This window comes from Vipera berus (genome assembly GCF_964194415.1).
Source record: "Vipera berus genome assembly, chromosome: 1".
NCBI lineage: Eukaryota > Metazoa > Chordata > Lepidosauria > Squamata > Viperidae > Vipera > Vipera berus.
In genome coordinates this window covers 52672567-52685926 of record NC_138202.1, presented here as the reverse complement: position 1 = coordinate 52685926, position 13360 = coordinate 52672567, and the positions used below count along the sequence as shown (strand labels likewise).

The following is a 13360-nucleotide window of genomic DNA, read 5'->3' as shown; positions in this document are numbered from 1 at the left end:
TTGTTTGCATTACCTTCTTCCAGTGTTTTGTATAATAATAATAATAATAATAATAATAACAATAACAATAACAATAACAATAATAATAATAATAATAATAATAATAAGTAGTAGTAGTTAGAAGGGACCTTGGAGGTCATCTAGTCCAACCCCCTGCTCAGGCAGGAAACCCTATACCATTTCAGGCAAATGGCTGTCCAGTCTCTTCTTAAAAACTTCCAGTGTTGGAGCATTCACCACTTCTGGAGACAGGTTTAATTCTATAACTTTCCAGTTTAGTTAATAGCTTTAAGATTCCCAGGCTGTCACTTATACAAGTGAGTAATAACCAAAAACTGATAGTGCTGAGATTAATCTACTGTCACTTACTGCAGTTGTAGGTTAGTTTACCATTATCTAGAAATAAAACTACATCACAAGATAATAATTTGATATTACCGTCGATGGCAGCAGTATGTGTCTTTCCTGGAGCAATAGTGCGAATCTTGTAGAAAGAGAGTTTCTTGGCCAAAGTAAAAGTTGTAGCATATGGGATTTCTTGATAAGCCTATGAGAAGACATCAATTTTATAAAACCAATGCCATGATTCTGTACTTGCTTACACATTAATCAAGAACAATGCATGCAAAGCTTGAGAATGTCTTAATATAAGACTCTTTGTAAATAAAGCAGTATTTATTGGTTCTTGTATAGGCTTTCCAAACATGCATAAAATTATTTTAGAAATTGTAAACCGTATTCATTTGTTCCCCCCTCCCCCCGGTTCCTTTTAATCTGTTAACAACAGATTTGTTATGAATTTTAAAATTATATTTATGAGCATGTGTCATGAAAACGTTATTTCCCTATTTTCATACAGTGCCACTCACATCATGATTAATGATCCCTGATGTGCATTGGTTCAGACCTAGCTTGTTGAATTCATTCAGACCACAGGCCAACACCTTGCCAGCTTGTGTGAGCAGAAAGGTTCCATCACTGCCACACTGGACTGAGACAATATTGGAAGCCTTTTGAATTTCTACCTAAAAAAGAAATACGTAAGATACCTCAACAACTAAGCACAGTTGCTGCAGAGTCCCAACCAACAGAGACTTGGATTTTGTATATATAAGATCCTAGTTTCAATCCCTGGCATTTCTTGACATCTGGAGTGGGAAAACAATAGTTGTGAAAAGAATCAAATCCCTTCTAGTTTACTACATGACAGAAAAAAAGCTTTAGTGACAAAAAGTCACTATTCAGAATACAATGAGGATTCACAAAATAAAGGCAGCCATTTGAAACAAAACAATTATACAGTTAGTCCTCAACTTACGACTATAATTGAGCCCAGAGTTACAGTCATAAGTTGTTGCAGTTGTAGGCTGAGACTTCACATGACTGGTCCAGATTTTTTGCAGCAGTCAATAAGTGAATGCCACAGTCATTAAGCAAACTGTAGGCATTAAGCAAGTCAATTTTCCCCAATGGGCATTTTTGCCAGAAATTAAAGTTAACACTGGAAACTGGCAAAAAAAATTAAAAAAATCACAGTCAAGTGACCTGGGGGACTTTGCAAATGACCATAAAGGTGAGCCAGCTACCAAGTGCCCAAATGTGATCATGTGCCTGCAAAGTGTATATGTATATGGCCATCATAATTCTGAAAACAAGCCATTAAATAGCTTTTTTTGGGGGGGGGACATTATAACTATGAACATTTGTTAAACAACTGCTGAATAGGAAAGAAAATGTCTCAAGACTGAATTATTCTAGAAACGCAGGAAATACAGTTAAATTCAATTAGTTTTACCTTTTGTGGGATGGAGTGATCCTCTTCTGAATCCAAACCCAAGCGGCCTATATTTGGGGAGAAACAATAATGAGTACAGGTAATAATGTTCAGATTCAAAGAAAGCTGTCCATCAACCATCTACCTTTCCAGAAGTACAAATCCTCATTTAGTCTGGTCTATCATGATAGTGCTCCAAGGAAATTTACTACTATCAGTCATTAATCTTTGTCAAAGATTAAAGACTGTGTGTAGAGTAACCTACCATATTCTCCACAGCCCCATGTGTAGACCTCATGATTTCGTGTCAGCACTGCCACATGATTATCTCCACAGGAAACTTGTTCCACTGGATTGCTGAGAAAAAAATTGATCTGCCGGGGCTCCAGGACCTCAGACCCAAAAGCTTTGTCAATGCCAATGCAGCCATAGTAATCTGAACCAAAAGCAAAAGCTTGACCTTCATCTGCATGAAAACAAGGGATACGTGAATAACAGAGGATGTACATAAAAATACAATGGTTATCTTCCTCTTTAATACAGGGAGAATTTTACTACAGTGCAGTCTAATTACTTGAGCCAGGTCCAATATGGCTTAATCTACTACAGTATCCTACAGACACAACACATTTGAATTATATACATAAATACTGACATTTATAATCTATGTATTTTTAATCTTTGCTTCTGTTTCATTTTAACAATTGTATACACTCAATCACAAAATGTAATATAAAGGCCAACGCACTGGCATTTCAAAGAACAAAAACAAATATAAGTTGGCTTTTGGAAGCTGTCCTAATTCCAGCAGCTGCAAGTTTGTCTACCTTCCAGATTTACCAATACCTGAGTATTACATCTTGTATTTTGGGTAGTTTCTCTTTTAGTTAATATACTTTTTCAATTCTTCCATGACATTTTTGATACATTTGAAGGGCTGCCATGTTTCCTGTGTCTCTCACCTGTAATGCAGATTGTAAAGTCATCACCACACGATACTTGACGGATAGCTTTGCCCTGCAATTTTTCCACATGTTTAGGCTGTCGATAGGAAGCTTTATCTCCATGTCCCAGTTGGCCATGCAGTTTAGTGCCTCCCTGCATGTTCTATTAAAAAAAATACATTTGATAAAGTGGTCTAAGAGCCAAGGAATGTTGTTAATGAAAAGAAGCTAAAATAAATAATATAGACTATTTAGGAACCAGAGAGACCTCTATGCTCTGTGTTTCCACAGGATGACGTGGCCTATTTTTCCTTCAGCATCTAAATAATAATTATAGGGATTTTTTTTGTAGGTGTCCTATGAAATGCTTTTTGGAAGATATGGGAAGTGAAGAAAGAGAAAAACTCTTGATCTTTGGATCATACCTTATAGGAGGCAAACTCATTGAATGAGGGAATACCACTTAGGTACCCATAGATGGAGTAAAAATACACATGTGAATTGTCTGCTTATGTAATAGTATCAGATATCAACAGTGATGTAGCATACAGTATGTCAAAACATACCGTTCCTCAGATAGTCGGGTGTGAGTCTCTCTTTGTGAGATTTGGTTCTGGGGCGCAGTTGGGCTTGCTGCTGGTGTACATTTCGCCTAGTCGCGCAGCGGCAGCCCTGCCCGAGCTGCTCGATATCCTCTCGGGGTTGGTGGTTGAGTTTCCCAAACTTATAGTTTTGGGAGACTTCAATCTACCATCCCTGGGAGGCTCATCTGAGCTAGCTCGGGAGTTCATGGCTTCCATGACGGCCATGGACCTGACGCAAGTAATTTCTGAACCAACTCATGAGGGAGGCCACACCCTTGACCTTATTTTTTTATCTGGACGGTGGTTGGATGATCTTGGTGGGGGCTCTCCATTTATTATGCCCCTGTCATGGACCGATCATCACCTCCTGCGGCTGGTCTTCCGTTTTGCCACCCCCCGCCGTGGGGGTACGGAGCCAATTAGATGGTACTGCCCCAGACGCTTAATGGATCCTGATAGATTCCAAGCGGCGCTGGGGTCCCCACCTGCCTCCATTGCTCACAACTCGGCGGATGCCTTAGTGGAAGCCTGGGAAAGGGCAGCCACTGAGGCACTTGACCGGGTTGTACCCTTGCGGCCCCTGACCCGGTGCAGATCCCAACGAGCTCCATGGTTCTCCGCGGAGCTCCGGGAGATGAAGCGTCTGAAACGGGGCCTAGAGAGCTGCTGGAGGTCTAGCCGATCTGAATCTGACCGGTTGCGGTTAAGAACCCATATTAGGTCTTATCTCGCAGCGATGAGGGTGGCGAGGTGTAATTACTTCTCTACCCTCATCGCGTCCGCAGATAATCGCCCGGCCGCCCTGTTTAGGGTGACTCGCTCCCTTCTTAATCAGGAGGTGAAGGAGGATCCCTTGCAGGGTCGTGCCGAGGAATTCAGTCAACATCTGTCAGATAAAATCGCTCGGATTCGGACCGGTTTGGACTCCAGCTGGGCAGAGTCTGGCGATCAGGACACGGGCGGTCTTGTCAATGTTATCTGGGAGGAGTTTGATTCTGTGACCCCTGATGAAGTGGACAGGATTATGGGGAGGCTGAGCTCCACCACATGTTTATTGGATCCGTGCCCTTCCTGGCTGGTTTATGCAGCTAGGGAGAGGACAAGAGGCTGGCTCCAGGCGGTTATATCTGCTTCTTTGAGTGAGGGTTATTTCCCCACCGTCTTGAAGGAGGCGGTGGTGAGACCTCTCCTCAAGAAGCCTGCCTTGGACCCAGCTGTATTGAACAACTTTCGTCCAGTCTCCAACCTTCGCTTTCTTGCGAAGGTTGTTGAGAGTGTGGTGGCGCATCAGCTCCCTCTGGTCCTGGATGAAGCGGATTATCTGGACCCTTACCAATCGGGTTTCAGGCCCGGGTACAGCACGGAGACGGCATTGGTCGCTCTGGTGAATGATCTCTGGAGGGCTCAGGATAGAGGATATTCCTCTGTCCTAGTCTTATTAGACCTCTCGGCGGCTTTCGATACCATCGACCATGGTATCTTGCTGCGGCGTCTCAGGGGATTGGGAGTGGGAGGCACAGTTCTTCAGTGGTTCTCCTCCTATCTCCTGGGACGCTCGCAGTCGGTGTTGGCAGGGGGGCAGAGATCGGCCCCTAGGTCTCTCGTTTGTGGAGTTCCTCAGGGGTCGGTTCTCTCGCCTCTCCTGTTCAACATCTACATGAAACCGCTGGGTGAGATCATTCGTGGTTTTGGAGTTGGGTATCATCAATATGCCGATGATACCCAACTTTTCATTTCGACCCCAAACCACCCCAGTGATGCCCTCGCTGTGATGTCCCGCTGCCTGGAGGCGGTTCGGGTCTGGATGGGGAGGAACAGACTTCAACTCAACCCTGACAAGACTGAGTGGCTGTACATTCCGGCATCCCGGGACATTCAAAATATTCCATCGCTTTCTATGGGGGGGTGAGTTCTTACCCCCCGTGGATAGGGCTCGCAACTTGGGAGTCCTCCTAGATTCACGACTTACCCTGGAAGACCATATAGTAGCCGTGACTAGGGGGGCTTTCGCCCAGGTTCGCCTGGTGCGCCAGTTGCGGCCCTATCTGGACCGGGATGCCCTGTGTACGGTCACTCATGCGCTCGTGACCTCTCACCTAGACTATTGTAATGCTCTCTACATGGGGCTTCCCTTGAAGACCACTCGGAGGCTCCAACTGGTACAGAATGCGGCCGCGAGAGTTGTCTTGGGAGTTTCCCGGTACTCCCATGTTACACCTTTGCTCCGCGAGCTGCATTGGTTACCAGTTGTCTTCCGGGTGAGGTTCAAGGTTTTGGTTATGATCTTTAAGTCCTTACATGGCATGGGTCCGGGATACCTCGAGGACCACCTGCTGCCGGCGTCAACTCCCCTCTGCCCTGTGCGTGCCCACAGAGAGGGCCTCCTCAGGGTGCCTCCGGTCAGGGAATGTCGACTGGTGGCCCCCAGGGGGAGGGCCTTCTCTGTGGGTGCCCTGGCACTATGGAACCAACTGCCGGTTGAGCTCCGGATGGCATCGGACCTCCGATCCTTCCGTCGCGGGTTGAAGACCCACTTGTTTGAGTTAGCTGGTCTGGCCTGATGGGGAATATGGGTTTTTAATTGGTTTTATTATTTTACTATTGCTGTATTTTAATTGGGCATGGTTTAATTCTCTTTTAATTTTTGTACAGTTATTTATATATGCCCTGTGAACCGCCCTGAGTCCCTAGGGAGAAGGGCGGTATAGAAATCCAATAAATGAAATGAATGAAATGAATGAAAACATAGAACATTAAACTGGGAATTCACACGGAAAAATCCCTTCCTTAACATAGATATTTAATATGAGTTAAATTCCATTTTGCACTGTCTTCACATACATTGTATGTATGTTTCTCCAGGATAAAGCTACTACAGTACTCATAATGGCTGAATATTATTGCCAGCATTATTTTAATATCTATTTTGCATGAGGTACGTTCTGCCTGAGTTCAAGTGCTGGTTGGAACTGAGAGCCCTCTACAGATTTGACCATTAGCACAGCACTTCTGTATAGTCTTCTCCAGATACAATCAGTCCATCCTACATAGTCTAGCTACAAAGATGCTATGGCTATCAACCTATGAGACAGATGAGATTGGGAGATTAGTGGCAGCTCCTCCCCATGGAACAGCCCCATGAGGTAGAATTACACACACACCCCCCTTTCTTTTAGTCTTAGGTAAGTTGGTCAAAGCAGTCTTCTTTTGTAGGACATTTGATTAAGAAAAATTTAAATGAAGATAGCAAGAGTTATCATTCTGGGATTATGATGATGCTTATGACTTAATAAGTATACGCTTACTAAGCCACCTACAGCTGCCTCAAATAGGTGGCATATCAATAAAATAAATAAAATATTAATCTCTAGGAACACTTAATTCCTTCCAGCTGATAAGCTAGGCAAAAGGCTATTTGTTTAGTTTGAAGTTCCACTTGGAGGCAGCTGGAGCCTCATATATTTGGGACATAAATGAATATACATGCTCAATTGGAGAGGCCAATGTGATCTGTCATGATGACCTCCTTGCAGTACAAGATGCAAATTCCTAGTAGCACTTGATCCCTTGATTGATGGCAGATGCCAAATAATAATGTTTTGGAGAATTCTCCCCCAAACTTCCCAAATTCTTTTGACACTTACCACCCAAGTATAGAGCTCTTTCTCCACAGTTACCACTGCAAAGTGAGTGTTTCCTGCACAGACCTGTCGGGCACTGCAGCCATTTTTAATAACATCCAGCTTCTGAGGGGTGGACTTTCCACCTCCCCATACATATACTTCACTAGTGCGTGAAGTCACCACTGCAATAGGTGCTTCATTCATAGTACTTGTTCTGTAAATCACAAGAGATCTGTATGGATACACTGTTTACCATGAGCTGCTTTTCTAAGCCTCTAAAGAGAAGATAGATGGGAAAAATTTAATTTCCAGATTCCATGCAAAAACACTTCATATAAGTGCTAAGAGTTTTCCATATTTGTAAATATACACTGGCATGCTTTAGATTCAGAGGCTAGACAGACAGCATGGAAACATGGAAGAAAGCAGCATGTTGTAAGACAAATGAAAATCAGAAATCAATTTGAAGGCACATATATACAACTTTTGAATTTTTAGAGGCAGTGACATGAATAAACTTATGAGAAGGTGTACAAATACACTGACAAATTAAACCACTGGCATTTTTAGCTGTATATGTAAATTGTTCGGTAATACAGCACAATTTATAAATAGGGATTCGTGTAATGCAAATGGAAATCTAAAGTAAATGATGGGCATGGTTAACAACACAAGTAAAATTAAAATATAAGATATCATAGTTCAGCACTTGTATATTTTACAATGAATATGTCTTAAAGATAGTATTGTTTTAAAGTAATCATCTACCAAGAAAGGTTATGCAAAAGTCAGAAACAGTCAGTTTCAGGTGATCTACACTTGGATGAAAACACGTGCTTGTGGTCTGTGCTCAAACCAAAGCACCTGGACCTCCAATACACACACACACACATACACACACACAACTGGGCATAATTATTCCAGGATAGGAGACAATGGAGGAAAGGCAAAGCCATTGGTAGTGGCACTGAAAGGGATAGAAAGGTGCCAGGAAAATAGGACAGACAGCTGGTTGGATTACACCATTCCTGATGGCAATATTTTATTTATTTTATTTTATTTTATTTTAATTCCATTTATATCCCGCCCTTCTCCAAAGACTCAGGGCGGCTTACAAGCTTAGCAGTAGCCTTCATTCTATGTATATGCCTGCTTATTAGGGCTTTCACACACACCCCAAGCGGTATTATTACAAAGTCAGCTTAATTGCCCCCAACAATCTGGGTCCTCATTTTACCTACCTCGGAAGGATGGAAGGCTGAGTCAACCTTGAGCCTGGTGGGATGCGAACCTGCACTAATTGCAGGCAGCTGGTGTTACTTAAGGAGGCATTAGCCCACTGCTCCACCAAGGCTTTTTGATGGCAATAGCTAAGAGGAAATTTAAAAAGACCATGGGAAGCTTGGAAGAAAATACAGCTGACTGTTTGAGTTATGCTGCACTTGAATTGAAGATGCAGCAATGGAATTCAAGCATGGGAACAGCTAAGAGAGGTAAGGACAAGTATGATGCTGGCTAGTGCAGAGGCCACGAAAAGGAGGCGGCAGAGAGGATAGATGTATCAGTTTTGCCTACCTACCATGCAAGACCTCTTCAGATACCTACTACTGTACTGTATTATCTCTAGATTGTCCCCTTTCATTGTATAAACACATGCACACACCGAAAACTTAGGATAGTCTTTGGAGCAGCGGAGGGAGCCTTCCAAAGAATACAGCTGTTTTAATACTTTTGTGTTTTGCCATGCTAAGATACTTGCAGAGAGCAACTATTATCTTCTGTTCTAATTTTCGACACATATTCCTTTACCTTGGGCGTTTGTTTGGGCCATTAAGAAGTGCAACCTTTTCCTCCATATCCCTGCCAGGAAAAATAAACAGTAAGAATTGTGCATCAATACAGCTTTTTCAACAGGAATCATTATATGATTTGTGACACTCCAAATAACCATTTCATAAAATTGTACTGCAAGCTATTTCAGCAATGAAATATAAGGAATTTTGTCTGCAGTAAATACTGAAATTTCTACATAATAAACAGTTACTCAATGCTTGAAATATAACATGCATAGATTAATATAGCCTGTATAAACAATGGACATGCTTCAGTGTTGTGTTATTAACTATGTAAATTGGGGGCTCTCACAAACAGGAAATGGGGGAAGTAAATCTGCCATTCTCCTCAGCCCCTATGTTCCCAAAAATCTGCTCCCAAGGATTGGGGGGATCCTTTATTCCTTGAGAGCTGTAGGGAAAAGAAGTAATTGACAAAAACTGTCATGCATTAAAAAAAACCTCTTCTGGAAAAGTGTTCCCTCTAGAAACGTAATATATTCCTGGAAGGAATATATTGTATTTCTAGAGGCATTAAACTTAAGACCACTAAGTTAAGACCAAACTTAAGAGTTTGTCAGTTTAATTTGGAGTCCAATATTGAATTTCTACACCTAGAGTCAGGGAAATACAAACAAGTGAATCTAGTATATAGGGCCTGGAACATGAAAAAAACCAGAATCTAATCCTGAAGATTAGGTCATAAAACTATCCCAGAACCATAGTACAAATAAGGCTGTAAGGATGTTAGATCAAAATTTTTCCTGACAAATTAGTTAATATTTTATACTTCATGTATTTATATGCTTTGATTTTTCCCCCAAATGAAATAAAATAGACAATGCAGTAATCTAAAAAGTTCTACTGTATTACATGTTATTGACCATCTTTAACTAATAAATAAATTAATGCTGATCCATGGACAGAAAGTTTAAGAAATGTTTTCCTATTCTGTTCCCCTATTCTAAACAATGAAAAAGTGTTACTCTGTTTAGAAAAAAATTTCTACATCATGTCAAGTAGCATAGGTAAGGATTCTGATAATTGGGGCGAGGAATGGGAAGGACTTATAGGGGCTGGGGGAAATTTGGATTTAAGAGATCCAAAGCAACTGTGCTAGCCTTTATTTCAAGATCTAGGTCACCTGGTATTGGTATGCACCTCATCAGCCATCTGCGTAGCTGCACTGCAGGTACAACAAATGCCTTCACTGAATAAGCACTCCAACTAATGGATCCTTTTTGACAGCAGTGGATTGCAAAGGGGTATCTTTGACTACTCTAATGATCTAATCCCTCTAGCAAGTTAAGCCTCCTCTACACAAAGCTTAGATATTTACACTATCCAATAGAATTCCTATCCTCCATTAATATTATAGTATCTCCTATGAATATATGAGAATATCCCTTCTTACTTTGTTGTGAAAGTCCAAATTGCATTTGCTACATGATAACTGAAACCAATAATTAAGCTTATTTCAATATTTTAACAATTTCTGACTACTCCAGAACTTGAGTGTACATTAGAAAACCGCTATCATGAATACTGAACTGATTATTATCAACATTGTAAGACACGGGTGTCAAACTCGTCACGTGACATGTCACGACGTATCACAACTTTTTTTGCATTGCTGGAGCTGGGGTGGGTGCAGCCTACATATGATGCAAACGGCCTGCGGGCCGGCAGTTTGACACCCCTGTTGTAAGAAGACAACAGTGTTAATCTATGTTGGCAAAAATCAGAAGGAATCTGATAGCACGCTTTCCAAGTAGCAAATTCTGTTTAAAGGCATAGGCTTTTGAGATTTGCATAAGCTTGGCTTATGCCTTTTAATGAAATGTATTAGGAAAGCATTACTCGTCCTGATTTTTACTATTATAAATAATTTTATAAACAAAACTAATCAGAGGATGTTGTTCTACTACTTTTTTTAGCATGTATTTATTTCTCTAAATATAAGCCAATATATTTTATACATTAAAATAGAAGCCTGGGATAAGCCAGGTAAAACTGAAAGAAAAGAAAATTTGTATAGCTCAGTTTCCAAGTTAAATAAGCTATGATGCTTTTGATATTCTTATTTTTAACTCTGTACCGCAAACAACTCAGAAGTGTCATTTAATCTTCAAAAAAGCAGTCTAGCTCAACAGGTAGTCTATGCGTATATGAAACACCAGTATGATCAGACAACACAAGGTTATAGGATATTTTCTAACATGCACTTACACATACACACAACCTGTTTATGTCTAATATATGCACAAGCATTTACCTCCTGCGCTTCTTGATAAATGGACTCTCAAGTATCTCATCAGCAGTAGGTCTCTTCTCTGGATCCTAAAAGAGGTGAGCGGACAGATCACTCTCTGAGGAGAGGGATCATTTTTCAATTTTTTAAGTCTAGGGCAATGAATAAGTTACAGGTAGTCCTCGACTTACAACAGTTTATTTAGTGACTATTCAAAGTTACAATGCCACTAAAAAAACTGACATGACCATTTTTCACACTTATGACCTATGAAGCATCCCCATGGTCACGTGATTTACATTCAGATGCTTGACAACTGGTTCTTATTAAGGACAGTTGCAATGTCCCGGGGTCATGTGATCTCCTTTTGCAACCTTCTGACAAGCAAAGTCAATGGGGAAGCCAGATTCTCTCAACAACCCTGTTACTAATTTAACAATTGCAGTGATTCACTTATCAAATGTGGCAAGAAAGGTTATAAAATGGGGCAAAACTCACTTAGCAAATTTCTCACTTAGCAACATAAATTCTTGGCTCAATTGTGGTCGTAAGTCGAGCACTACCTATACATCTTTGTGGTCTCTTTCCATTCCCCCAAACACAGCAAATCAAAAGGGCCATAAAATGAGCAGAATGCTCAGGTAGTTTAACAGTGCTTAAGTTACTGCAGTATCCAGGGATGAAGCTAAATGGCAACAGAAGTGGAAACCCGAGTGCAGTACCAAGGAGCCAGCTACATCTATTTTGCTGCGCTTTCTCTCCTCTTACAGGTTTCCAAACAATGCATAGTAACTTTTTAGTGTTTAAATGAAGTGTTTTAGCATTTAAACCAAAATTACTCTCTCACTGAATTTATAACTAGTGTGCGCTGTGTGACTTGTTTTTCGGCTGAGAGAAAAAGAGATACCGGTATAAACTTCTACAATTTCCTTCAATCCCTTCCAACCCATTCCTCCAAAAGATCTGCCAACCAGTTTGCCAAGAGCAGCAAGGCTTCATACTGACTTTCAAAGTTAACACCAATACCAGGTAGGGGGCTGGATTTGTCAAGGTGTATGGGGAGGAATAACCCCAGGATTTGACTTATCTGCTAGAAAAGATAAAAACATTATAATTTGCTAATTTACTGTAGCAATTTTCCTTTTGCTGTTTTACCACAGAAATTTCCCTTCCACCCTGACTCAGAAAACCAAAGTAGATCTCTATAGGGGAAAAAGCAGACTATGGTCTCTCAATGTACAATATACAACTAATCTGTGGAGAAAATCCAGCCCCTCAGACTTGACTCAATTCGTAATACTTGATGACTTCAGAGACAGACTCCTGTTCAAAATCTGAAAGCTAAAAATAAAAAGAGGGCATCTTTAAACTGAAATTGAACTATGTGTGAAGTAAACTTAAGTCTCACTTTATTCATTTCTTTTATAACATCATCTTCTGATATTTTTTAAAATACATTTTTCTCCTATTTAAAGTAAAAGTTCTTCAAGGTCAAACTTGAGTCTGGGCTACTTCATAATTTTCATACTGAAAAATAGTGGGCCTAAAAGATGAAGGGAAAAAAATCATAATGGGAGAGATTGATAAAAACCAGTATGATTTTATATGATTTTTGGGGTTGGAATGTACATTTTGTTTTTAGTTCTAGAAAAGATTGTATAATTTTGCTTTCTTCACAGTTAAAAAAAACAATGAATGTGGGGCAAGAAAAAAAGGAAGATAAACATTAAACGGTTTCTGTCTTTGTAGTGTAAGGTTTTTAAATGTAGTAAGCAAAGAGGGAGAAATGGGAAACAACAGTAAAACATCCAATCTAAAAATGTGAAAACAGATCTGTAAAGCCACTATTAGTTCCTTTAATTTCCTTCTCTAGAGAAAGCAAGTGGGCTTCATAAGTAGTTTTTAGTATCAGACAGCTGATAAAAAAATTCAAAGGCTCTTTCTCCCTCCCTCTCAAACCAAAGAACCCATCACAGAATGAAGGTAGTTCACCAACCTGATGAAGGCAGGAATGCACCATTTGGATGAGATCCATAGAGTACATGCTAGAATCAACCTCCATTGCCCGGTTTCCTTGCACAATCTTTACACAGAGATTCAAGGGATTCTAAGAAAGAAAACTGAAATAATCTTAATCGGTGTTTCTCAAATTTGGCAACTTTTAAGTTGTGTGTACCTCAGTTCCCAGAATTCCCCAGCCAGCCATGCTCAATCTAAGTGGAATAGGAGAAACTTCCTTAGTTGATGGTCTATGAAACTGTATTTTTAATTCTCTCGGCCCCGATGAGGTTCCAATTTTACCTGCATTCCAAGACAGCAAGGAACTTCAGAAGTACAGTAGAAAGGCAAAGG

The 13360-nt window shown here is 40.7% G+C and overlaps 1 protein-coding gene across 8 annotated transcripts in view; it reads right to left on the bottom strand.

The window, feature by feature from the left end:
- Window positions 1–13360, bottom strand: part of NEK9 (NIMA related kinase 9) — a 43533-nt gene that overhangs the window by 17589 nt on the left and 12584 nt on the right. For all 8 annotated transcript variants that reach the window (XR_014024773.1, XR_014024774.1, XR_014024775.1 and 5 more), the window contains exons 7-15: window positions 13005–13115; window positions 11033–11097; window positions 8735–8785; window positions 6947–7139; window positions 2737–2881; window positions 2040–2240; window positions 1796–1842; window positions 870–1025; window positions 439–547 (exon numbers count right to left, since the gene is read on the bottom strand). Coding sequence is in view for 3 of the 8 variants with exons in the window: in XM_081315112.1 (XP_081171238.1) it covers window positions 439–547; window positions 870–1025; window positions 1796–1842; window positions 2040–2240; window positions 2737–2881; window positions 6947–7139; window positions 8735–8785; window positions 11033–11097; window positions 13005–13115 (1078 nt within the window). In the remaining 5 variants the exon portion in view is untranslated. The remainder of the gene's footprint in view (window positions 1–438; window positions 548–869; window positions 1026–1795; window positions 1843–2039; window positions 2241–2736; window positions 2882–6946; window positions 7140–8734; window positions 8786–11032; window positions 11098–13004; window positions 13116–13360) is intronic.